At 41.3% G+C, this 24,010-nt stretch overlaps 3 protein-coding genes across 7 annotated transcripts; 1 reads left to right on the top strand and 2 right to left on the bottom strand.

The window, feature by feature from the left end:
- Window positions 1-17: 17 nt before the first annotated feature.
- rab33ba (RAB33B, member RAS oncogene family a) lies at window positions 18-3,847 on the bottom strand. Its single transcript, XM_026330862.1, has 2 exons — window positions 3,408-3,847; window positions 18-2,411 (listed from the first exon to the last, which is right to left on the bottom strand). Exons 1-2 carry the CDS (start codon window positions 3,633-3,635, stop codon window positions 1,914-1,916), a joined length of 726 nt encoding a protein of 241 aa, XP_026186647.1. The 5' UTR covers window positions 3,636-3,847; the 3' UTR covers window positions 18-1,913.
- A 6,357-nt stretch (window positions 3,848-10,204) lies between these two features.
- Window positions 10,205-15,305, bottom strand: LOC113144550 (saxitoxin and tetrodotoxin-binding protein 2-like). Its single transcript, XM_026330704.1, has 6 exons — window positions 15,122-15,305; window positions 13,806-13,954; window positions 13,339-13,409; window positions 12,344-12,454; window positions 11,767-11,868; window positions 10,205-10,513 (listed from the first exon to the last, which is right to left on the bottom strand). Exons 1-6 carry the CDS (start codon window positions 15,242-15,244, stop codon window positions 10,461-10,463), a joined length of 609 nt encoding a protein of 202 aa, XP_026186489.1. The 5' UTR covers window positions 15,245-15,305; the 3' UTR covers window positions 10,205-10,460.
- Window positions 15,306-17,452: 2,147 nt separating this feature from the next.
- Window positions 17,453-23,596, top strand: LOC113144933 (uncharacterized). 5 transcript variants are annotated; one of them, XM_026331257.1, is made up of 6 exons: window positions 17,453-17,510; window positions 19,102-19,198; window positions 19,534-21,535; window positions 21,633-21,695; window positions 21,827-21,937; window positions 22,479-23,596. In XM_026331257.1, exons 2-6 carry the CDS (start codon window positions 19,136-19,138, stop codon window positions 22,700-22,702), a joined length of 2,463 nt encoding a protein of 820 aa, XP_026187042.1. In that variant the 5' UTR covers window positions 17,453-17,510; window positions 19,102-19,135; the 3' UTR covers window positions 22,703-23,596. The 5 variants fall into 5 exon arrangements, with proteins under 5 accessions (XP_026187042.1, XP_026187046.1, XP_026187043.1 ...); XM_026331261.1 differs by having other exon boundaries at window positions 21,811-21,937; window positions 22,479-22,615; XM_026331258.1 differs by having other exon boundaries at window positions 17,463-17,506.
- The last annotated feature ends 414 nt before the right edge of the window (window positions 23,597-24,010 follow it).

Raw genomic sequence — 24,010 nt, 5'->3', positions numbered from 1 at the left:
AGAAATGTTGCATAGTATGAAATGATCAGAGTAGTTTATTGCAGGGTTATATGTGACAAACTGTTGCAAGTATCTCTCTTTTCACTTGTCCCTAGTTGTTTCATTCATTAGTCACTTTAATTCATACCATTCTGTTAATTGTTCATGGCTATAGTGAACAAAAGTAAGGCAAAGAAAATTACAGAACCCACCATGAAGGTGGATGGGGAGTATTCATCAAACACAAAGGACAACTGGAGAGTAGAAAGCAACAACCAAATCTAAAAATAAAACACCCACAAGACGACTTCCACTGTTGTCAAGTTGCTGACAGGCCAGAGATGCAGCTAGCCCCTCCATGTCTCTTTGTGCATAGTGAGTCCTGAGAGAAGGCCATTTGGTTTGCTTGGTAGCCTTAAAGACGACGTTAATGACCTGGGGGTGATGAGCAGAGGAGCCACAGGACCAGCTGTGGTCACAACAAACTTCGAAAACCACTATGACACAAAGCTGCAAATTTACACAATACAGACACCAGATTGGTGCATCATGGCTTATAAAGAATTAATAGCTCCTTTTATCATATAGCTATGTTTGGGAGACATGTATTTTGTATCACAGGCTTGCATACAGGGAAAGTAGTGGGTACAGGAAACCAGGTACATGTAGAGGTGCAAACTACAAAGCCTTACACATTATGAGAGGCAAGTGATTTCAGTGTTTGATTCACTGCCCAGCCTACATACAATAGTACTATACCAATCTGGCTATTTAGCGGCTTTTACAGAATAAGGAACAAGCAAACACAGTTAAACTCCATTTTTACAGGTTCCATTTGAATCCTCTCACCATGTTCACAGCAGACTCCTGGTACATTCTCTCAATCACTTAGTGCAATAACTAACACCAGGCTCATACAGTAAGCCTGCTAGGTTGGTGTGGATAAAGGGAGGACTAGTATGAATAAAATGTGGGCGTGATCACCTTAGTGACTCTCCCACTGTTTTCCTTATGAAAAAGGAAGCTTTTTACCCCTATCACTTTTTTCTTAATCAACTAAGATTTCAGCAAATTTTGTATGTATATGAAATGATCTCTGTGATGATTTCTTCAGCAAGGTTTTAGCAAGACAAGGAAGGTTTTCAATTTCTGGACCAAACTCAGCTCAATATAATGCAGTTGGCACAACACTGGCTGTACACTGTACTGTATTATGCATAGTGTTATTTTGTCTGCAGTAATGACATTCTGCTCTCACATCAGGTCATAATGTTGCAAAGCTGTTTTGTAATTAGCTGTTCTTCAGAGTGGTTGCATTACATGAAATGATCCTGCTTATAGCGGCATTTGTTTTTGCAATTACATTACAATCGAAGTTGTTTCAAGTCACTACTCCCAGTACAAGGCAAAGCTCAGGCTTAACATTTCAACAAGCACTGTTAAAGACAAATATTTCCATGACCTGCTTCCCCCCCAGAAAAAAAAACAAACAAACAAAAAAAAAAAACCTTTTTTGTAAAAGCCCCACCATTGTCGAAGAATATATGAATACATGACTGAGCTGAAACCTTGAGTGGTGTGCGCTAAGGGTGTGAATTATCTGAGGAGAACTGACTCAGGATCAGAATTTTGGCTTCTTGTTCAGGATCATCGTCTTGAACCATGAGAAGATTTTGTCATTCCAAACAGCAATCATATTGTGAATAATACCCAACCACCTAGTCATTTATAATGTTAAGCACAAGCTTTGGAAAAATGTAACCACTTCTAATAGAGGTATTCATCTATGTGTCGTTCTGACTCTGACTGTGAAGCCATTTTGCTTGATGCTTTCTTTGTAGACCTCTATTTTTCCTGTTTTATCCCTTCAATCCCATCTGCCTTGGACAGCCTCAGGCTGAAGATGGTTCCCTGTTTTCCTAAATATCCTTCCCTCAGCAGCTGCAGCCCCAGCTCCTGCTCCCGTCACCCCTGTCATTCACCCCACTGCTCAGGTTAATGGTGCCCCCTGATCCCCCAGGTGGCTGACTTAATACCAGAGGCTTCTGAGACTTCAGCTTGTGGGCCACTGTCATAAAAATAGCCTCAACATGGTCACTGTTTCCACCGCCATAAGTTCCATCTCCTTGGCTGTTTGGGTTTTTTGCAGATGTCTCAAACAGGGGCATGGAATGGAGGTCTGCAAACTGCTGTGCCACATCTGTGCTGACTTGGATGGAGTCTTGGAGATCACATTTGTTTCCAACTAAGATCCTGGGTACCTCCGTGCCCAGGGCGTGTTGCTTGCACTCTTCAATCCACGCAGGGAGACTGCGAAAACTAGTGGCATTAGTAACGTCATAGACAAAGACAACAGCGTGCACGTTGCGGTAGTAGTGCTGCACCATGGACTTCCTGAAGCGCTCCTGGCCTGCAGTGTCCCACAGCTGAATCTGTGGAAGAAAGTACAGAAACAGACCCAAAGCAACAATTAATTCTACTAACGGGCACTGTTGGTTTATAAAAGCCTGAAAAAGCCACAGAGCATAATTGTTCAAAAACAACTAAAAACACATGCTACAATGGGTCACAACACACTGCCTGTTGTGTGTTGGTTTTAGTCTTCTTTGTGGGATTGGTTCACACTAAGAAAAATAAGGAAACCACACCGAACCCAATTCAAGAATGTGGCAATTAAAAACAAAATTTACATTTATCCTGAAATGTAGTCACCAAAACTTACTTTCCATATGTTAGCCCATATTTCCCAGAATACCCCAGTTCACAGTCCTTACAATGGTCTTAATTTCTGTTGGCTGAGGAGCTTTTTAAAGACTGAGAAAGTGGGGGATGATGTCTGAAAGATGAGGCTTTGCTGCTTTGAATTATTTTGAATTTAAATGATTCAATTCTTGCAAAGCTCTGACTTTGAGGAAGGTCACTACTGAACATGAGAAGGGTTAGTTTAGATTTGTCCACTGCTGGTCATCTTAATAACCTTCATGGTCTGCACATGAGATGAAACTGTGATCAACACGGGTAGCACTTGTCACTCCCTCATTGATTAGCCCTGATCTGATCAGCATGGTGGATTACTGGTTAGCACTGTTGCCTCACAGCTGGAAGGTTCCTGGTTTGAAACCCATCAGGGGCCTTTCTGTGTGGAGTTTGCATGTTCTCCCTGTGCTTGTGTGGGTTTTCTCCAGGTACTCTGGTTTCCTCCCACAGTCCAAAAACATGTATGTCAGGTTGATTGGTGACTCTAAATTGCCTATAGGAGTGAGTGTGAGTGTGTGAGGTTGTTTGTCTCTATGTGGCCCTGTGATGGACTGGTGACCTGTCCAGGGTGTACCCCTGCCTTTCACCCAAAGAGAGCTGGGATAGGCTCCAGCAGATCCCTGTGACCCTAAATAGGAATAAGTGGGTATAGATGATGGATGAATGATCACCTTGATTTTCTCGCCGTCAATCTCGACGAGCCTCTCCCTGAAGTCCACCCCGATCGTGGCCTCGGTCTTCTCGGGGAACCTGCCAGCACAAAAGCGGTAGGTGAGGCAGGTTTTCCCGACCCCCGAGTCGCCGATTACGATGATTTTGAAGATGCGGGTCCTCGGCGGCGGAAGACTCGAGCTCGTCAGAGAGGTGGAGAATTCAACCGATGGCCCAGTCTCCGCCATATCAGACCGATACGAGGCTGCGTGATCAGCGGAACAGGCTTACTTCAGCAGCCGCTCCTGCTGCTGCTGAGGGACGAGGACGACAGCAGGCACAACACGAACTGTCTCTGTCATAGAGGGACAATACTTATGCGAGGTTAAGACAGGAACCAAACATACCCAGTTCCTTCAGCTCCAAACCAGCTCATCCCAGTGAACACTCCGAGTCCTCAGCTGGGAAGCCACGTACAAAGTTGTTTAGGACGTCTTCTCGCGAGATGCATTTTATGCGGCGTTGAAACCCCGTTGGAAAAATTGTAAAGTCGAGCTTTATACAAACATCCGGACCCTGCTTGTCACCGTTTGATTTCACCATTAAAATGATAGAAGAGGAATTGGATTTGGATTTACCAAGAGAACACACACACAAGAAAAATATGTAATTTCTCCATATTCGGCTGATATTCAATAAACAGTATATATTGTTTTATATTTGGTCCACATAGGCAGGTTCTCGAGGCATTTTGCTAAGGATGGTAACACTGACCATGTCATAGTCTTTCTGTTTAACATCTCTGAACCCTCACAGGTCCTGTTGTAGAATCAGCCTGTATGCCAAGTCATCAGAATATATACATATATATATATATATATATATATATATATATATAAGGGAATATATATATATATATATATATATATATATATATATATATATATATATATATATATATACACATAAAAAATTCCCTTCTCACCCCTATGGGTGGTGTGTGTCTTCCTCAATCTCGGGTCCTCTACCAGAGGCCTGGGAGTTTGAGGGTTCTTCGCAGTATCTTAGCTGTTCCTAGCACTGCGCTCTTCTGGACTGAGATCTCTGATGTTGTTCCTGGGATCTGTTGGAGCCACTCTCCCAGTTTGGGGGTCACAGCCCCGAGGGTGCCGATTACCACAGGGACCACTGTTGCCTTCACCTTCCACATCTTTTCTAGCTCTTCTTTAAGCCCTTGGTATTTCTCCAGCTTCTCATGTTCCTTCTTTCTGATGTTGCTGTCACTTGGGATTGCTACATCTACCACTACGGCTTTCTTCTGCTGTTTGTCCACCACTACTATGTCTGGTTGGTTAGCCATCACCTGTTTGTCGGTCTGTATCTGGAAGTCCCACAGGATCTTAGCTCGGTCATTCTCCCTCACCTTTGGAGGTGTGTCCCATTTTGACCTTGGGACCTCTAGCCCATACTCGGCACAGATGTTCCTGTACACTATGCCGGCCACTTGGTTATGGCGTTCCATGTACGCTCTGCCTGCTAGCATCTTACAACCTGCTGTTATGTGCCGGATTGTCTCAGGGGCATCTTTGCACAGCCTGCACCTGGGGTCCTGCCTGGTGTGGTAGACCCCGGCCTCTATCGATCTTGTGCTCAGGGCCTGTTCTTGTGCTGCTACGATTAGTGCCTCTGTGCTGTCTTTCAGTCCAGCTTTTTCCAGCCACCGGTAGGACTTTTCGATATCAGCCACTTCTTGTATCTGTCGGTGGTACATGCCGTGCAGGGGTTTGTCCTGCCATGATGGTTCTCGCGCTTCTTCCTCTGCATCGGGCTTCTGTTGCCTGAGTTATTCACTAAGTACTCCATCACTCTGGGCCATCTTCCTGATGTACTCATGGATCTTGGCTGTTTCATCTTGGATGGTGGCTCTGACGCTCACCAGTCCCCGGCCTCCTTCCTTCCTCTTAGCGTACAGTCTCAGGATGCTGGATTTGGGGTGCAGTCCTCCATGCATTGTGAAGAGCTTCCTTGTCTTGACATCAGTGGCTTCTATGTCCTCTTTTGGCCAGCTTATTATGCCAGTGGGGTATCTGATGACCGGCAGGGCAGGTGTTGATGGCTTGGACCTTGTTCTTCCAATTTAGCTGACTTCTTAGGACTTGCCTTACTCTCTGTAGGTATTTGCTGTGGCTGCTTTCCTTGTGGCTTCTTCTTGGTTCCCATTTGCCTGTGGGATTCCAAGGTACTTGTAGCTCCCCTCAACATCCGCTATGCTGCCTTCTGGGAGTTCAACTCCTTCAGTCCTGACAACCTTCCCTCTCTTTGTTATAATTCGACCACACTTCTCCAGTCCGAATGACATTCCAATGTCGTTGCTGTATATCTTGGTGGTATGGATCAGTGAGTCGATGTCTCGCTCAGTCCTGGCATACAGCTTGATGTCATCCATGTACAGGAGGTGGCTGATGGTTGCCCCATTTCGCAGTCGGTATCCGAAGCCCGTCTTAGCGATGATCTGGCTGAGGGGGTTCAGGCCTATGCAGAACAGCAGCGGGGACAGAGCATCTCCTTGGTAGATGCCGCACTTGATGGAGACTTGTGCTATCGGCTTGAGGTTGGCTACTAGGGTTGTTTTCCACAGTCCCATTGAGTTCCTTATGAAGGTTCTTAGGGTCCTATTGATGTTGTACAGCTCCAGGCATTCCAGGATCCATGTGTGAGGCATTGAGTCGTAGGCTTTCTTGTAGTCAATCCAGGCAGTGCACAGGTTGGTCTGCCTGGTCTTACAGTCTCGAGCGACCGCTTTATCCACCAGTAGTTGATGTTTTGCCCCCTGGTGTCCTTACACATTCCTTTCTGGGCCCCGCTCATGTATTGAGCCATGTGCCTACTCATCTTAGCCGCTATGATGCCCGACAGGAGCTTCCATGTTGTGCAGAGGCAGGTTATCGGATGGTAGTTGGATGGGACTGCTCCCTTTTGGGGGTCCTTCAGGATCAGGACTGTCCTGCCCTCAGTTAGCCACTCTGGGTGAGTCCCATCCATTAGCAGCTGGTTCATTTGAGCTGCCAGGCGCTCATGGAGGGCAGTTAGCTTCTTTAGCCAGTAGGCGTGGATCATGTCAGGCCCCGGTGCTGTCCAGTTCTTCATGTTTCAGACCCTTTCTCGGATATCTGCCGTTGCGATGGTTACTGGTTCCTGTTCAGGGAGGTTGCTGTGGTCTGCTCTGAGGTCTGCCAGCCACTGGGCATTGGTGTTATGTGATGCCTCTCTCTCCCATATGTTTTTCCAGTATTGTTCAGTCTCCAGCCTTGGTTGGTCTGCTCTCGTGTTACTGCCCCCCCCCCCCCCCCACTGAGAGTACACTTTGGATGGTTCGGTGGTGCTTCGTGCTTCTATTTCTCTGGTGTACCTCTTCAGGTGTGTGGCCAGGGCTGTGAGTCGTTGTTTGGCAGTCTCCAGGGCCCCTGGTATGGACAGCCTGCTGTATTTCTTACCCAACTTCATCCCCCTTCTCTGCAGTTCTGATAGTTGGCTAACTTCTCTCCTTGTTGCCCTTATTTTTGCCTCTAAACTCCTTCTCCATGCAGGGTCCTGCTCCTTGGTGGTGGAATGTATTTTGTGGCCAAGCATCTCAAGGATCACTGTTGCCGTGGTGTATATCAGCTTGTTGGTCTCGGTGATGGTCACAGTGGGGATTGTTTGTAATGCTGCATTCACATCTTCTAGTAGACTTTCAGAGAGTACTTCACTTAGTCTTGGTAACCGGCTGTGCCTTGCCACAATTCTGTCTCTGAGCTCCTTGGGCGGTTTTCCTTCGACCTCATGATTGCTCTGACATGTACTGTGAGCTGTAAGGTCTTATATAGACAGGTGTGTGCCTTTCCTAATCAAGTCCAATCAGTTTAATTAAACACAGCTGCACTCCAATGAAGGAGCAGAACCATCTCAAGGAGGATCAGAAGAAATGGACAGCATGTGAGTTAAATATGAGTGTCACTGCAAAGGGTCTGAATACTTATGGCCATGTGATATTTCAGTTTTTCTTTTTTAATAAATTTGCAAAAATTTCTACGTTTCTGTTTTTTTTCTGTCAAGATGGGGTGCTGAGTGTACATTAATGAGAAATAAAATGAACTTTTTTGATTTTGGCAAATGGCTGCAATGACACAAAGAGTGAAACATTTAAAGGGGTCTGAATACTTTCTGTACCCACTGTATATATATATATATACATATATATATATATATATATATATATATGGCGACTGGATAGCTCAGTGGTTAAGGCCACTGACTTCTATATATATATATATATATATATATATGTGCCGCAAATAGGCTCTGATATTAACACACAAAATAGTCGTGTACATTCTCACAAAATCCAGTAGCCTATGACAGCCTGTATATGTTATATATTATATGGGATATATTATATGCGTTCCACAAATTTAGAGGAATTTTATCTAACCTGGAAAAACAGTCTATTAACATATAAAAAAGCTCTCCGTAAAGCCAGAACTGCATATGATTCATCACTAATAGAGGAAAATAAGAACAATCCCAGGTTTCTTTTCAGCACTGTAGCCAGGCTGACAAAAAGTCACAGCTCTGTGGAGCCCAGTGTTCCCTTAGCTCTCAGCAGTGATGACTTTATGAGTTTCTTTACAAATAAAATCACAACTATTAGAGATAAAATTCATCAGATGCTTCCTGTAGCTGCAATAAATGAATATTCTACTACAGTAGCTCTTGAATCATCTGTAGGACCTCAGTTATGTTTAGACTGCTTCTCTCCCATAGATCTCTCTGAATTCACATCAACAGTTGTTTCATCTAAATCATCAACGTGTCTCTTAGACCCCATTCTGACTAGACTGCTTAAAGACACCCTGCCATTAATTACCTCATCTTTATTAGACTTAGTAAATTTATCTCTAGTATCAGGCTACATACCACAGGCCTTTAAGACTGCAGTAATCAAGCCTTTACTCAAAAAGCCTAGTCTTGATCCAGGAGTCTTGGCTAATTATAGACCAATATCCAACCTGCCATTTATTTCTAAAATCCTAGAAAAGGCTGTTGCTAAGCAGCTATCAGACCACTTATACAGAAATTAACTATTTGAAGATTTGCAATCAGGATTTAGAGCACATCATAGTACAGAAACAGCATTGTTAAAAGTCACCAACAATCTTCTCTCAGCCTCAGATAATGGACTTGTTTCTATATTTGTCCTGCTAGACCTTAGTGCTGCATTTTTCTATCAACCACAGCATCTTATTACAGAGACTGGAGCATGTGACTGGTATCAGAGGAACAGCATGGTTCCAATTTTATTTATTGTAAAGATTCCAATTTGTTCATGTCCATGATGAACCTTCCACAAGCTCAAAAGTTAGTTATGGAGTTCTGTGCTAGGACCGATTCTGTTCACCCTGTACATGCTTTCTTTAGGCAATGTCATTAGGAAGGATAGGACCAGGATATGTCCTTTAACTCATATAAAACAAATCTCTAGAACTGCATTCTTTCACTTGTGAAATACTGCCAAAATTAGGAACATCCTGTCTCAAAATGGTGCAGAAAAGCTAGTCCATGCATTTGTTACCTCAAGGCTAGATTATTGTAACTCATTACTATCTGGATGTCTCAGTATCTCCATAAAAAGCCTCCAGTTAATCCAGAATGCTGCAGCCAGAGTCCTGACAGGAATTAGCAGGAGAGATCATATTTCTCCTATATTAGCTTCTCTTCATTGGCTCCCTGTAAAATACAGAATAGAATTTAAAATCCTTCTTCTCACCCACAAATCCCTTCATGATCAAGCTCCTTCATACCTTAAAGACCTCATAGTACCATATTATCCCAATAGACCAGTTTGCTCTCAGAGTGCAGATCTACTTGTGGTTCCCAGAGTTTCCAAAAGCAGAATGGGAGGCAGAGCCTTTAGCTATCAAGCTCCTCTCCTGTGGAACCAGCTCCCAGCCTGGGTTCAAGAGGCAGACACTCTCTGTACTTTTAAGGCTAGACTTAAAACCTTCCTCTTTGACAAAGCGTATAGTTAGGGCTGGCTTCAGGTAACCCTGAACCATCCCTTAGTTATGCTGCTAAAGGCCGAGACTGCCCGGGGATCATTGGTGCACTGAGCTCCCCTAACCTAACCCTCCCTTCCCTTCCCCTCTCCTCCTCTCCTCCCCCCTCACATGTATATTACACCATTGAATGTCACTAACCTTGTGCTCTCTCTCTGTACCTTCTGCAGGTGTCCCTGGTCCTGGAGCTGTATATCGCTGATGTGCAGTTACTGGTCCCACCAACCTGCAGTGTCTATTTGTTGTTTATTGTTGCTGTTCTTTTCTCTCTGCTCTATCCACTCACTCCAACCGGTCGAGGCAGATGGCCGCCCAAACTGAGCCTGGTTCTGCAGGAGGTTTCTTCCATTAAAGGGAGTTTTTCCTCTCCACTGTCACCAAGTCTGCTCATAAGGGATTTGTTGGGTTTTTTATTTTTTGTAAAGTGCCTTGAGATGATTGAATTGTGTTTTGGTGCTATACAAATTAACTGAATTGAATTGAATTGAATTAGATTAGAGCCCTCCCACTGAAATAGGCCACTCTGCAAAATTACTACTTTTCATGGTAATACATCTGTACTTTTAATCTTAAATGTAGTATTTTTGCAGACTTTCACTTATATTTCCCCACTTTATTACTAATTTTATTCAAGAAAAACAACTGCTTACTCCTGCCACTCATTAAAGAAATTAATGCCCTCAATCTGAAAATGAAGACTGATGACTTTGCCACAAAGCATATAGATCTATTGAAACCAATACATTTATTTCCATAGAGTAAATTGACACTTTCCTGTCCAATTTTGGCATTCTTAAAAGTTTTTCTCTTTGAGTGCATCTTCTTTTTTGTTCTTCAAAGTGAGTTCAGTTCATTTCCATTAGTTTAAATGCCTCACTTCTCACAAATATGTCCACACTAATGCACTCTGGGTATCAACTACTGCACACACATTCACATCTTGCTGTACGTTTTAATGATATACCAAAAAGACATTTGTTATTGTTCTGGTGCTTTGTCTTGGGTGGCATCACTCTCCTGAGGACACAACTCTGCAAGAGAAAAAGAAGAGCAAGGTCTGGCATGTAGTGTTTAAATGTGTGCGTCATGTATTATGTTTGTAATTACTGCAATTGTCAATCTGGGCCCCACTTTGGAGTTTGATTTGATTTGATCCACTTGTAAGCTGCTGTTAAATGGTTTTATGACCCTATTGACAAACAGAGATGACTTTTTAGCTGGAGGAACTGCTGTTAGAAAATGATATTCTCGTTTAAGCAGTTTAAGCAGTGCCACTTTGGTGTAACCTGTTCTGCATCATGTAAACACTCTTTGTTTAACAATGCTTACTGCTCGTGCTTTGCATTTGTGTCCAGTAACAAAATGGTGATGGAGGGTAGATGGAGACTCCTAAGATGTGATGCATGGCCCTTTTGTGGTGGTGACAATGTTTTGGGAGTGATGTTTTGAGGTCACCCAAAAGATCTGGAAGATACCATCTCAGATGAGGGTGGAAGTGAGGGAAGACAAAGTGAAATAGTATCCCCCAGCTTCTGATTGACTGAACACACCTGATCCAGGTAATAAGCAGTGGGTAGTGCAGGGATAGTTGGAAAACAAGCAAGACAGTGGCCCTTGAGGACCAGGATTGGCCACCCCTGATGTAAAGGCATCTAAGGCCCCTACATGAATGGTTTATGAGAGAATGTGGCCCCTAAGTACAAATAAAACTCCACCCACCCCTGCCATAAGGACACAAATCACCTATAAAGGATGCTCTTTATGGTCATTTTGTATCTCTTTCTAGTTGTTCTGAGCCTATGTCATTTACAGTTAAATTAAATTTTTGAGACTCTGTCATGCTAATACCTTGTCTCACAATGGCAAATGATTATATGGCTATTGCCTTCACCTCCATCATTCTGAGCTCAACTCCATTCTTGACCCATTCTAGTTTTCCTACAGATATGGATGCAGCATGGATTATATTATTACAGCCATACACTTGGTCACTTAACACTAAGCCATACATCCACCTACCATGTATTGATTTTGTTTCAGCATTTAATACCATGCAAACCCATTCAGATTGACATGCATGATAACCCTTTTATTATTTAGTTGGTATTATTCTTTTGTAACAAGCTTCCCACAAAGGTTTATTGCTTCTTCTTATTTATCTTATCATTATTATGATTATCATCAATTATTAATCTATGTGCTTAACCCAATCCATATTACCACCAGTGCTTATGATTGATTCCAACTAGTCAGTATTCAGTAGTATGCATCATTGTAGACAAACCTGCTTGTTTATAGCTGAATTGTGGAGGCTCCTGGAAGCCCAGACACTTGGCTTGTTGTCTGACTCTCTCCTGGTCTGTGTCGGCCATTTTCTCTGTCTTTTCTGAATAAAAAAAAAAAACACAATGAAGTGGATATCACCTCAAGTCCTGTGTGTCGCAGCAGTCTGCTTTATTCAGATTACTGTATGTGTAGAAACTTGTGTTGTTGCTGAAAGTTTCTAGCAAATGATGCTTCAGACTTTCATTTGAAATAAATTGCTTTGCAATTCCATTGAATTGTTTTTTCAACCTTCAATGTACTGTAGCTATCCAGATCATGACAATGCATGATCACTTCCCTTCAAAAACCTCAGAAAAAATACATCAATATGTATGTATCATGAAAAATAGATCTTCAAGACAGGATCCTTCTAATGTGATACTAAAAGCTACTAAAGGTTACTTAAAAACCATACTATAATTTCTTGAGCCTGTTGTCTCCATTACCCCTGCTTTTCACAAGGAAAAGTTTATCATTACATCTTTTCTTTCTACCAGGAAAAACAGGAAACAAAAGTGAGTTGGCATATTTCTTACTATAGAAAAGTAGATAAGTGGCCTCTTCCCAAGTCCCTTTCACACTGTAGCGAATCACCAGACAGTCATCACAGGACTTCAGGAAGTCAATTTTAAATGTGGAATTACGAGCTGAGAGGAAAAGACAACTATAAATACAGACGGTATACCCTGCTACCTTTGTACTCATTATGTTATGAGAATACCATGGAAAACAGCCAAGGCAGTCAGCAAAACACAACTAGAAATTACAAATCACTTTGGAAAGTACTACTCGGCCAGTCATTCAGTATTTCTGTCATAACTGTAATTCCATACTTCTCAAGCGCAGCAGAGTTTATGGCAGCCTGTACAACATTAAGACCTGATCACACCACATTTGCAATCACAAATGACAGAATCACTTCAATTTTGTCACATCAGATTCAAATTTAGATTAAATTTGTCCTGCAAAACTGGCATCAGTGATCAACAGTCAACTAACTAACAGTGCCGACCTTTGAGCCAGCGAGTGAAAGCTGGAGGAGGCTATCTTAGGTTATTTGCTTTGCTGCACGTTTTACGTTTATGCATCTCCTTGTTTGGAGTAATAAAACTTCATAAAAAGGAATAGTTTTACAGACAGTGATGAGACAGATATCAATAATGAAAACTGATTTTAAATATTGGTGAAGAATGGTGATTAAAGTGCAGAAAAAATAGAAATCATGGAAGCTCCTGCAAATAATAACAGATATAATAACAGATAGCTTGTCAGTTATGCTAGTTCTCTTATTATCCCAGAGTGTTAGTCACTTTGCTTTTAACCAATGTTTTTGTGAAGGTGCACAGATGAATATTTGACTAGGTTGTTTTTGGATAAAATAAAAACCACCAACTTTTTCACTTCATACCGGTGTACCTCAGGCACACTTGGAGTTCAAACACATCTTACTTGCTATCTGCCTTGGATTTCTAGTAGTCAACAAAAGAAAGACATCAATGTTCATGATTTGTTTGATAATTCATTGACTTACAGGCAGCTGTGTACTGGATTGTATTTCCAACTACAGTGAAATTCACTGAATAGCGGGAGCACGTGATGCCCCTAAGTATACAAAAGAAAAAAAAACTTCATTATTCATGCTTTCAAATAATGCAGACTGCAACTGGGTGACCAGTAGTGTCATTCAGAGACTGTTAGGCAGCTGAGCGTCTCATGGTCATTGAAATAATGGTGAATAGTTTTGGTTTCTGCATTGCAACATTGGCTGAGCTCTGCTACCTTCCTTTTACAAAATAGGCTAATCTTGACTGTTAACACAGTAAACATTGCACAAGAATTATGCAATTATAAGGTTTTGCAATGATATGTGTGTTTGTGTGAAAGTGGAGTCCAGCACTATGATGTTCTTTGAAATTTTATTTCATTTCTGTTTCTAATTTAAAAATGTAACATTTGTTCATATGAACATTGCACAGACTATTTTTTGTCAGCACTTACTTCATGTGCTCCTGTTTGAAATTCACTGTCTGGTTGTTGTCTAAAGGGATGAATTCAGTCTTGGAGCTGGTGATGTTTTCCAGTCTCAGGCTGTAGTAGCTATGGCTGGGTGAAACATAGGCCTCATGCAGGATCCACTTCCCAAAGATCTAAGAAGAAACAGTGCATTTGTTGGACTGGGTGGAAGAATACTGTACTCAGGTCCTGCTGCACCAAACTACACAGAAGGCACCTTTGTCATCATGGTGGTATTTTCTTCCGGTTACCACCCGGGACCTGTCACACATGCAGTGGGTGGAATTCACGGAATGCTTCGTAACTTCTCGACAAAGCACGGCAAAACAATGAAAATGGTATCACATTAAAGTTTAGAAATGTGCCTTCACTTTGATACTAAAGATTGTTACCTGTCATTTATTGGTCTTTTATTAGCAAATGTCAAGGTTTTGGTGTTGATTTTTGTGAATAACTGGTCTGGGTGAGGTTATCCACTTTGGTTTCTAGGTTCAAATTCTCAGACATTTAGAACACAGCAACAGTTGTTAGACAGTATGGAAGCTTATAAACGTGTGATGAATAATACAAGATAATACACAGTTACTTCATAACCAAATAGATGTTTCCATTGGTTTTTCGTGTGTCAAAAGCCCAAATATGAGAATAGGTACTCATTAAAGTCTGTTGTTTATCTCTAAGCTACCAGTTCTACCAAAACCATTTCTGCCGTGCAGAGTCCATTTGTCTTGGCCAGATAAGGCCTTTTTGACATATCAGCAGTAATCTGTGTCCTGGCAGTGTGCTAGCCAAAAAGCAGTTTAAATACAGAATAAAGATGGAACCATCATTTAATCTGATGTTAGAGCTTGTATTCTGGAAATATCTGACATTATTCACATTATAATTTGTAAGCTTTAAAACTATAATTTTGAGCTTGTATCTTAATAGTCTGTGAAGCTATACAGCAATAGGACCAACCCACCCACATTTTGGTCAGTTTTTCATGAAAAACAGCATGCTTTATCACATTTTGCAGAAAGGTTATGGAGCATAATCACACATGCCCCTCCTTATTTTGAATTATTTTAAAGCAATTTTGACCTGAAGCTGTATCTTGGAAAATGAAACCAATTAACACTCAGGATGTAATTTTCCTTTATTAATGACCCAATTCTGGTAAAATTTAGCTACTTTCATTTCCAAGGCTTTCTCATTGTAGACCAGTGTAACCACTAAACAATCAAATAGACATCAATTCAGAGCCACATGAAAAAAACATGTAGTAAAAAATAAGATATGTGTGGCTAAACAGTATATACCATGGGCAGATCCTCAGATGAGAGGGTTGTGTTCATGTGAGCACACTCATCCTGGGTCGGGGCAGCTGCAGTCAGGCTCAGCAGCAGCAGAGTCACGACAAACACCCTGGACTGGAAACACATGATGGAAGCCTGAAGAAAAAGAGAAGGCTGCACCCTGAGCGAACTGTCCAGTGAGCTGGAGACAAGGCTTTCTGACTTTCACTGATCAGATGTCCCTGAAGTTACAAAACCTGTTGACGTGTATGTGTGTGCGTGTGTGAAGGTTAAATCAATAACAGTACCAAACTTGAATTAAAGAGTAAATAATGTTAGTCAACAAGTTAAAGTTCAACTTTATTATTCCATCAATGTCAACATTAAAATACATGTTCTCACAGGACCAGGTAGTTTAAAAAAGCCATCAGGAGCAAAAACATAAAGCATTTCAAGTGTGTCGTCCAATACTATGATTGCAGTAAATAATTGACTGCATTAATAAAATAAATAAAATAAAATGGCTGAAAAGATGAAAGAATTGAGTAAAACAGGATAAGCAACATAAACATGTATAAACACTACAATGTTGGTTGATTAATTACACATTTTGGTAGAGTTGAACTGACCAAAGTAAACTGGCATCAATCATTATCATGTCTGCCTCTTCTTCTTCTTCTTCTCCTTTCAGCTGCTCCCTTCAGGGGTCGCCACAGCGAATCATCTGCCTCCATTTAACCCTATCCTCTGTATCCTCCTCACCCACACCAACTATCCTCATGCCCTCCTTCACTACATCCAAGAACCTCCTCTTTGGTCTTCCTCTAGGCCTCATCAATCATTATCATGTGCTGATTCTAATTAATGAAAATAAGTCACATTATTGTTAAATCTAAACATTTAAAATATTAATATTTGATTTCAATCAGCAGTATTGGATGGTCCCAGGTGTGGAAGTGAATCATGTTTATCAATATTTAATATATGGGGCCTCTTGACGAATTCAGTTGGCGTATTTCACATGTAAAGGTCAATGACCACTGGCGGGACAAGCAGTACTTTGTCAGCATACTATAACCTTAGTCCTGCAGATAGTTGGGAGAAGTTATTTCCAAATAATATTTATTTTTTGCAGTGCGTTAGACAAATATTTATTTATTTCAGACATATTTCCAGTGGGCCATGCGATGGAGTGGTGACCTGTCCAGGGTGTACCCCTGCCTTCCACCCGAGAGCGAGCTGGGATAGGCTCCAGCAGATCCCTGTGACCCTGGTTAAGGACAAAGTGAGTATAGAAGATGGATGGATGGATATTTCCAGTGTACCTATTCACATTGGTATTAACTCAATCAGGCAGCATCACTAAAAAATCATAACATTCTGATCAGTCAATAAAAGTAAGTGCATTCATTTGGAATGACATGGGGACAAGTATTAACATGGAGTAAGAAAAGGTCAGTCTGCTAATTAATTTTGTGCTACATATCAGCCAAGAGGACATACAACAATCTAAGCAACAGCAGCAACAGGATTGTATGAATATCAGGCAGAGGAATCAGTGATACCTCACTGATGTTAGAAGTATAAAGGTTGTGGAAATGCACTTACTATGTGGGTTACCAACTATCAGAGGTACTCACATTCTATACTTTAAGGAGAAGTACAGATACTTGTGTGAAAAAAGATTCTGGTAAAAGTAGAAGTACTGACTCAACTCCTTTACTCAAGTAAAAGTGAGAAAGTACAGGGTCTGAAATGTACTTAAGTAAAAAAGCAAAAGGTAAAAATGTTTGTTTTTTTTGCTGTCAGTGATATTCAATATATCTTTTAATAACTCCACAAAACTAAAAAAGTTCAACACAAAAAAGGAAATTCTTCTTTCATTAACAACCTGCACAGAGCTGGTACAGGGAACAAATCACATTCACTATGAATCATTCTGGATCAGTTCTTTAAATACGGCCATGGATGGGGAACGTCTTACTTTGCTGAATGTGCTGCATCATCGTCGGATATTCCTTGGGTCCCTTTCTTCCTCCATGTCAGACTGCAGGTTTTCTCTCTATCATAACCTGTACACTCTAGAGTTCCCTCTGGTTAGTTATGTCTTTTACGTCATGATGTCATGTGTTTTAGTTTTATTTAAGTTTATTTTTTATCTCGTTTTATGTGAATGTAGAAAACTCTGTTCCAGTATAGTAAATACTAACTTATTTATGGTAATAATAAAAATAAAGACATATAATATAATATTTATAAATTATAATGAACATTGGACGGTGGTATAGAGTAGAGACATTAGGTGGCAGTAATCAACTGGAGGGTGCCGACTGCCGTAAAACACCAAAGAAGAAGAGTGGATGGAGAAGTATCCGGTCTCCAGGCTATCATGGCTCCTCACTGACACTTGTAGGTGAGATCCATCAGTTTTGTTCCTACTGCTTACACAGTTTCTGCAGTGTCAGTAAGGTCAAAGAAAGCCTGCAGAACACACACATGCAGCATGCAGCATGGTAGCTCAGTGTGGTTGATTAGGACCCCAAGATGTGGCTCGCACCTGAATCAAATAGAAACACTCGGTCCAGATTATTGAGGGTAGCCTGTCACTAAAACCAGGGGTTACATTGGGCTGCTGGACTACCAGGTACTGACAGATTGCGGTCCGCGGGAGCGCGCATCTTGTGTAAAATGCCACTTTTCTCCGTGTAGAGCTGCTTATGTCAAACCAGCGCTAAATGCAATAGCTTATAACCGCGTCATTAGCACGAAGGACCGGCGGTATAAAGGCGCCATGAACTGTATCATAGTTACACATAGTTGCAAAGATCAGCCAGCCTTAGTCACATAATGCAGTTTACTGAAAACACGCCCGAGTTTGGGTTAGTGCAGGCTGAGATAACATACCATACCATAACAGTATATAACAACACAACATAACATAATATAACACAACAGTATATAACAGCACAATATAACAACACTATAATATAACAACACAACACAATATAGCATAACACAACACAATACAACATAATGCAAGATAACACAACACAATATAACACAACGTGTCATGGATTGGTAACGGAGGAGACTTCAACTACACATGGACACAGGACTGAGGGGAAAGGGGTTTTATTTCACACAGACAAATGACTAGATACAACCAGTAGATGTCCCTGAAGAGCTAGGTCAGTCGAGTGAACAACATCCGGCAACATGCAGATCAGAAAGCTATACTTCACAACTCTCCTGCGAGCGGGATCTCCGTTGTTCCACTCAACACGCCCCATGAGCCCCACTCCATTCGGGATAACAGGGAAGCAAAAACACAGGGAACTGAGCCGCTTCGCTCAGTGGAAAACAAAAACCAGTCTGTATTAATGACAGGAGAACATTTAGGCACAACTAGTACTTCCCTGGTCTCCTGCAGTGTCTGCGGGCGGATGCCGGTAAAAGAAAGTCCTAGTCGTAAGTTCCTAGACGACTAGGAAGAGCAGAGTCTATTCTCTGGTGTACTCCCTCGCTGGAGAGTATGGTAACAGACAACCTGGCGAATGCCAATGGCACCACCAGGTGTATAAGAAGCCCTGCCGGGAAAACGAGGCGCAGGTGAAAACAATTATTAAATCAGGAGAACCGCCACATTAAAGGGAATAACCCTACTTCCTGGTCCCACAAGAGGGGCCAGTTGAAATTATCATTAGTAATAATTATTTGAAAAGTGCAGATCTTTTGGAGATGACGCAGGGCCTGGAGACAGCTGAAAAGAGAATTTTACTCCGAGAAGGATCTGATCAAATCAATGCTTCATCATCTTGTTGTGGATCACTGATTCAAGTACACATATTCTGCAGAAGAAATATTTAACATTTATATTTCTCCACTGAAGACTGGTGTGTGTCGGCATGTGTTTTCTGAACACAGTGCATTGATGTAATTAAATATTATACACCAACTGTGTTTTGATATTTTTGTATTTTGAAAAGGTCTTTATGTCTTTGCAGATGACCACATACCCTGCTGTGGAAGGAGGCCATCATGTTCAGCTGCCAGAGAGAGAGAGATATGGCTGCTGCCAGTCCCAGCAACGCTCATCAACAGGTACAAGATCACTAACAATATCTGTTAACCTAATGAGCTCTTTCTATTCACTCAAACCTTCATTTCTCATGTCACTGTTTATGCAAAGTACACTTTGGTTTGGTTTTACTTTTGAACTGAGTTCTGAGGGATTACTAAACAAACTCACAGAGACAGTGTGTTTATAAGTGAACTATTTGCCTTACATATCAAAAATATAGCGATTGGATTATGTTTTATAGTCTGTGGCTAGATGCTATGTTGAGCGGCTTCTGTTTGTATTCTTAGACTGCACTACTACAGGATTATGTTAAGTTTAAACTTCACATGTCTAAGTTGCTCAATTTCCTTTTTAGATCAAAGACACCGGTCTTGAAGATTCCGATGATTATGAGTGTGACTCCACGTCAGGGAGTGCTGATGATTGTGCTTCAAATACCAGCTGCGAAAGCGACGGAAGTGACGCTAGACTTAAACCAGACTTAAGGACAAAATGGCAGTTTCCTGCTGATGTGTGGAATTACTCTTTCTTGCTGAGTCCCCCCATCTTTGACAGCACACGAGCAGACAAAATGACGTTTGACAGGAACACTATGACATCTGATGGCAGTGGAGCAGAAGAAGAACCCTGTTCAAGTCAGGGCACTAATGACAGCATAGTTGTTAGCGTCTCCCAAAAAAGGAATGGCAATCGAGTGTATGACAAGAGACATTACTGCCTGTATTGCAGTAAGCCTTATGCCAAGATGGCAAGGCATCTAGAAACTGCACATGGAACCAAAGCTGATGTGGCTAAAGCTGTTAGCTTTCCAAAGGGCTCCAAGGAGAGAAAAAAACAACTAGATTACATCCGCAACAAAGGCAACTATGCTCACAATGCTGCTATTATGGAGGCAGGGAAAGGTGAACTGGTGCCATGTAAGCGACCGCCTAAGGAAGCACAAGGAAATGACTTCATGCACTGTGCATACTGCCAGGGACTTTTTATAAGAAGGGTGCTGTGGCGACACATGCAGACTTGTAAACTGAAACCTGGATCAGTCACCCCAAAGTCAGGAAAGAACCATGTTCAGTCCTTGTGTACTTACACGGCCCCTGTGCCTTCCTCCATAAGTAAACAGCTGTGGGGAGTAATTGGTGCCATGAATCCTGATCCAGTCACTGACATAATAAAAAATGACTATGTCATTCTTGATCTTGGGCAGCACCTGTTGAATAAAGGCGGGATGTCAGCCAAGAATCAACAGTATGTACGTGAGAGGATGCGAGAAATGGGAAGATTGATTCACAATGCCAGGAAAGTTACCACTTTACAAACAATGGAGGATTTCATACATCCAAAGAAATATTCTGAGACCATCAAAGCTGTCAGGTTTACTTGTGGCTACGATAGTGATACTAACAAGTTTTTGATTCCATCACTGGCGATTAAACTGGGGAATGCCTTGGTTAAAGTCAGCAAACTCTTAAAAGCTCAGGGTTTAATATCAAACAACAGAGAGCTTGTGAAGAATACCAGTGCATTTCAAGAAGTCCACAGTGAACAGTGGAATGAGATGATATCTGCGACTGCTCTCAAGAACATCGCTGAAGCCAGACGAAATGTTCCAGCCTTAGTGCCCTTCACTGAGGATGCTCAAAAAATGCATCAGTTTCTCAATCAAGTGCAAGATGAGTGTAGCAGTGCACTATCTGAAAGCCCTTCTACAAAGGCCTGGATAGACTTGACAAAGGTGTGTTTAGCACAGACCATCCTGTTTAACCGGAACAGGGAAGGACAAGTGGCAAGCATGCCCTTGTCTGCATTTTTATGTAGGGACACCTCTGATTCCCTGCAGGATTTGGACTGGGCACTGAGTGAAGTGGAAAAAAACCTCTGCAGACACTTCTCAAGAATTGTGATCTGGGCGAAGGAAGATCGACCAGTTCCAGTTCTTCTGACTCCAAAAATGCTGTTTGCATTAGAACTCCTTGCTAAGCACAGAGAAGCGTGTGGAGTCCTAAAAGACAATGGTTACATGTTTGCAAGACCCAAAACTATGACACATTTCCGTGGCTCAGACTGTCTCCGTGGCTTTGCAAAGGCATGTGGTGCGAAGTGTCCCAAGTCACTGACATCTTCCAAACTGCGACAGCATGCAGCCATCCTTTCCACAGTGCTGAACGTGACGGACACAGAGATAGAGCAACTGGCCAGCTTTCTTGCTCATGATGCTGGAATCCATAGTGAGCTCTGTGGACTCTCTAATAAGACAGTGCAACTTGCAAAGATCAGCAAGGTTCTAGTGGCACTCGAGCAAGGAAGATTAGCACATTTCCATGGGAAGAACTTGGATGAAATCACAATAGATCCAGATGGTCTGTTATTTTTTTTTTGTTTATCTAACATTGTTTTCCCATTCAGTATTTTTCTTTTTATAGCTTTTATAGCATGTACTTTGTATGTCTCAAACAGAAAAAGTGCTGGATATTGATGAGGAAGACAGGAGCAGAAATGAAGGAAGCTCTCCTGTCCATGGTATGTACATCTCTGTCAGTAATTTCCTGTAAAAAAGAAATAGATTGAAAAAATAGATAAAATTGATTGAAACTGCACACGGAAAATTGAAATTTGATATTCTTCACTACTGTAGCTGTTTTTATCTATAGAACCATCTTTAGAGAGAAATGCAATACCAAAACCACCCAAGAGAGGCAGACCAGAATCAGAAAAGGATGAAGAATCTCCAGGAGTCAGCAGTGTGAGACCCTCTGACAAAGGTGAAATTCTACATTTTCTCTTTTGTATTTTACATTTTTCATTTTTAATATCAGAAACAGACCAGCAAAATCCACAATTATTATTATTATTATTATTATACTGAGTGTAGGTCTATGAAAACAGGAGACAAGACAAGATTCTCTGAAATCAGTGAAAGCATTCTTACTGAGACAAGGATATTTGAGTGAGAGGAGAAATAATGTGATGCTCAAGGCAGGAGAAAATCAGGATAACTTACTAGGATTTAATTGTCCAAAGGAGAAGAGAAGGTGGGATTTAACCAGGAATCAAGCCTACATTTATTCAAAAACCTGAGGCAAGGAAAGATGCTCTAGGTTACAGCTTAAGTTCCTGTGATGGAAAAACCTTCAGAGGCAGACCTAACAGCTATCAGTTCACTGATGGAGATACAGAGGGTGAAGTGGAGCTTTGACAGTCAGATATTGGCATATACCTTTATTCATACAGAATTTTCAAGTTTCAGGATTATAGCACTCTTATATTTTATTTACAGATGGGTTTTTTAATTCTCACTTGCAGGTAAAAGTACCCAGAAGAGGACACCGTGGCAGCAGACAGAGGTGCAGGCAGTGGAAAGGCACATGAGGCGGTTCATCACATCCTGTGTTGTCCCAGCCAAGAGCGACTGTGAGAAATGTTTACAGGCTGAACCGGAGGCTCTCAAGAACCGAGACTGGCAGAACTTGAAATTTTATGTTTATAATCGCATTACAGCGTACAAAAGAAAAGTACACTTTAAATAGTGTTGAAATCGCCAATGAAAAGGCCATTGTTATACTTTCTGTTTACATACAGTTTTGCATTATTGCTGGGATTTCTGTGCAACAAACAATCCCACAATATGTGGGTCATTTTTTCTTTGTTATCGTTCCACTGTTTTTTGACTCCTTCTACACCATATCATTATCATTCATACATCAAAATGTTCAGCTCATAAATTGATTCAGAGGTCAGAGTTTTGACACCAGAATATATTTCACATCACATTCAGCAGTCTACTCTCTTGGAAAGTCCATACTTTTTTAAAATAGAGGTTACAGTGTTTTTTGTGGATACCCGGAATTTGAGATGTTTTAATCAGCTTGAACTGTAAGAAACTCTAATCAGGTTACATCTCCATGATTGTGTCCCAATTCAGGGGCTGCATCTTTTGAAGGGTGCATTTGAAGGCAGATGGCAACACAGTTTTGCATCAAGGCTGTCCCATTTCGAAGGCTCCTTTAAATGCAGCCTTTCACCAGGACATGAAGGCTGATTTGTTGCATCGGCCCAAAATATCCCAACATTCTTTGCGTGCTAATGACAAAAAGCGAATATGCCAAACACAAGTGCTGAATCAGATTTCACTCTTCTAAATGCTGTATTTTACAGACTATAAGTTGCACTGGAATATTAGTCACTTTTATCAAAAACAACCTTATTGAACAGAAAAAACCCATATAAGTCGCTGTATGTATAGGTCGCATTGTAATTATATTAATTATATTCTAAATTATCCTATGAAGAACATGGTCTAGGCATAACAACAAGCAGAAGTGCATTACGGTATTCATTCATCCATGTCAACATTGGGGAGAAGGTGAAGCACTGTGTCTTCCTCCTCTCAGGTTGTCTGAATGTTGACACTCCAAACTTTGTTTCAGCTGCAGACTTTATTACCTGCACTTTGAAGTCTGCAGTATAGCTCTGTCTTTTGGGCTGAATTTTCACTTTTGTTACAATAGGAGTTTTGTTTTTTTTGTACTTTTTCGATGTTACATTATTGAGTTGAGTCAAGAGAGCCATCTAACACTAATGACTATTCAACAGAATGACAGCAAGTTAACACCTTAACTATGTAAGTCACAGGACAAGCCAGAGAATTAAAAAAAAACATGAGTTATAGTCTGGAAAATATGGTAAAGGTTTTCACTCAGTTGAATAAATAATGAATCAAATGTTTGAAACCCAAGCAGTCTTAACCATTTCAAGGTGTCAGTGAGGCATCTTATTTTCCTAAAAACAAAAAAATACAGCTAATCAACATTTCTGGGTCCATTATTAGAAATATT

This window comes from Mastacembelus armatus, chromosome 10 (assembly GCF_900324485.2).
Source record: "Mastacembelus armatus chromosome 10, fMasArm1.2, whole genome shotgun sequence".
NCBI lineage: Eukaryota > Metazoa > Chordata > Actinopteri > Synbranchiformes > Mastacembelidae > Mastacembelus > Mastacembelus armatus.
This window is presented reverse-complemented; position numbering and strand designations above follow the sequence as displayed.

Coding starts and splice junctions, on each gene's coding strand:
- rab33ba (XM_026330862.1), bottom strand. CDS start 3,635: ATGGCGGAGACTGGGCCATCGGTTGAATTCTCCACCTCTCTGACGAGC. Junction 2,412..3,407: donor TTGACGGCGAGAAAATCAAG/GTGATCATTCAT, acceptor TTTCTTCCACAG/ATTCAGCTGTGGGACACTGC.
- LOC113144550 (XM_026330704.1), bottom strand. CDS start 15,244: ATGTGTTTCCAGTCCAGGGTGTTTGTCGTGACTCTGCTGCTGCTGAGC. Junction 12,455..13,338: donor AATCCAGTACACAGCTGCCT/GTAAGTCAATGA, acceptor TTTTCCTCTCAG/CTCGTAATTCCACATTTAAA. Junction 11,869..12,343: donor CACTTATCTACTTTTCTATA/GTAAGAAATATG, acceptor TTTTTTATTCAG/AAAAGACAGAGAAAATGGCC.
- LOC113144933 (XM_026331257.1), top strand. CDS start 19,136: ATGTTCAGCTGCCAGAGAGAGAGAGATATGGCTGCTGCCAGTCCCAGC. Junction 19,199..19,533: donor CCAGCAACGCTCATCAACAG/GTACAAGATCAC, acceptor TTTCCTTTTTAG/ATCAAAGACACCGGTCTTGA. Junction 21,938..22,478: donor TGTGAGACCCTCTGACAAAG/GTGAAATTCTAC, acceptor TCTCACTTGCAG/GTAAAAGTACCCAGAAGAGG.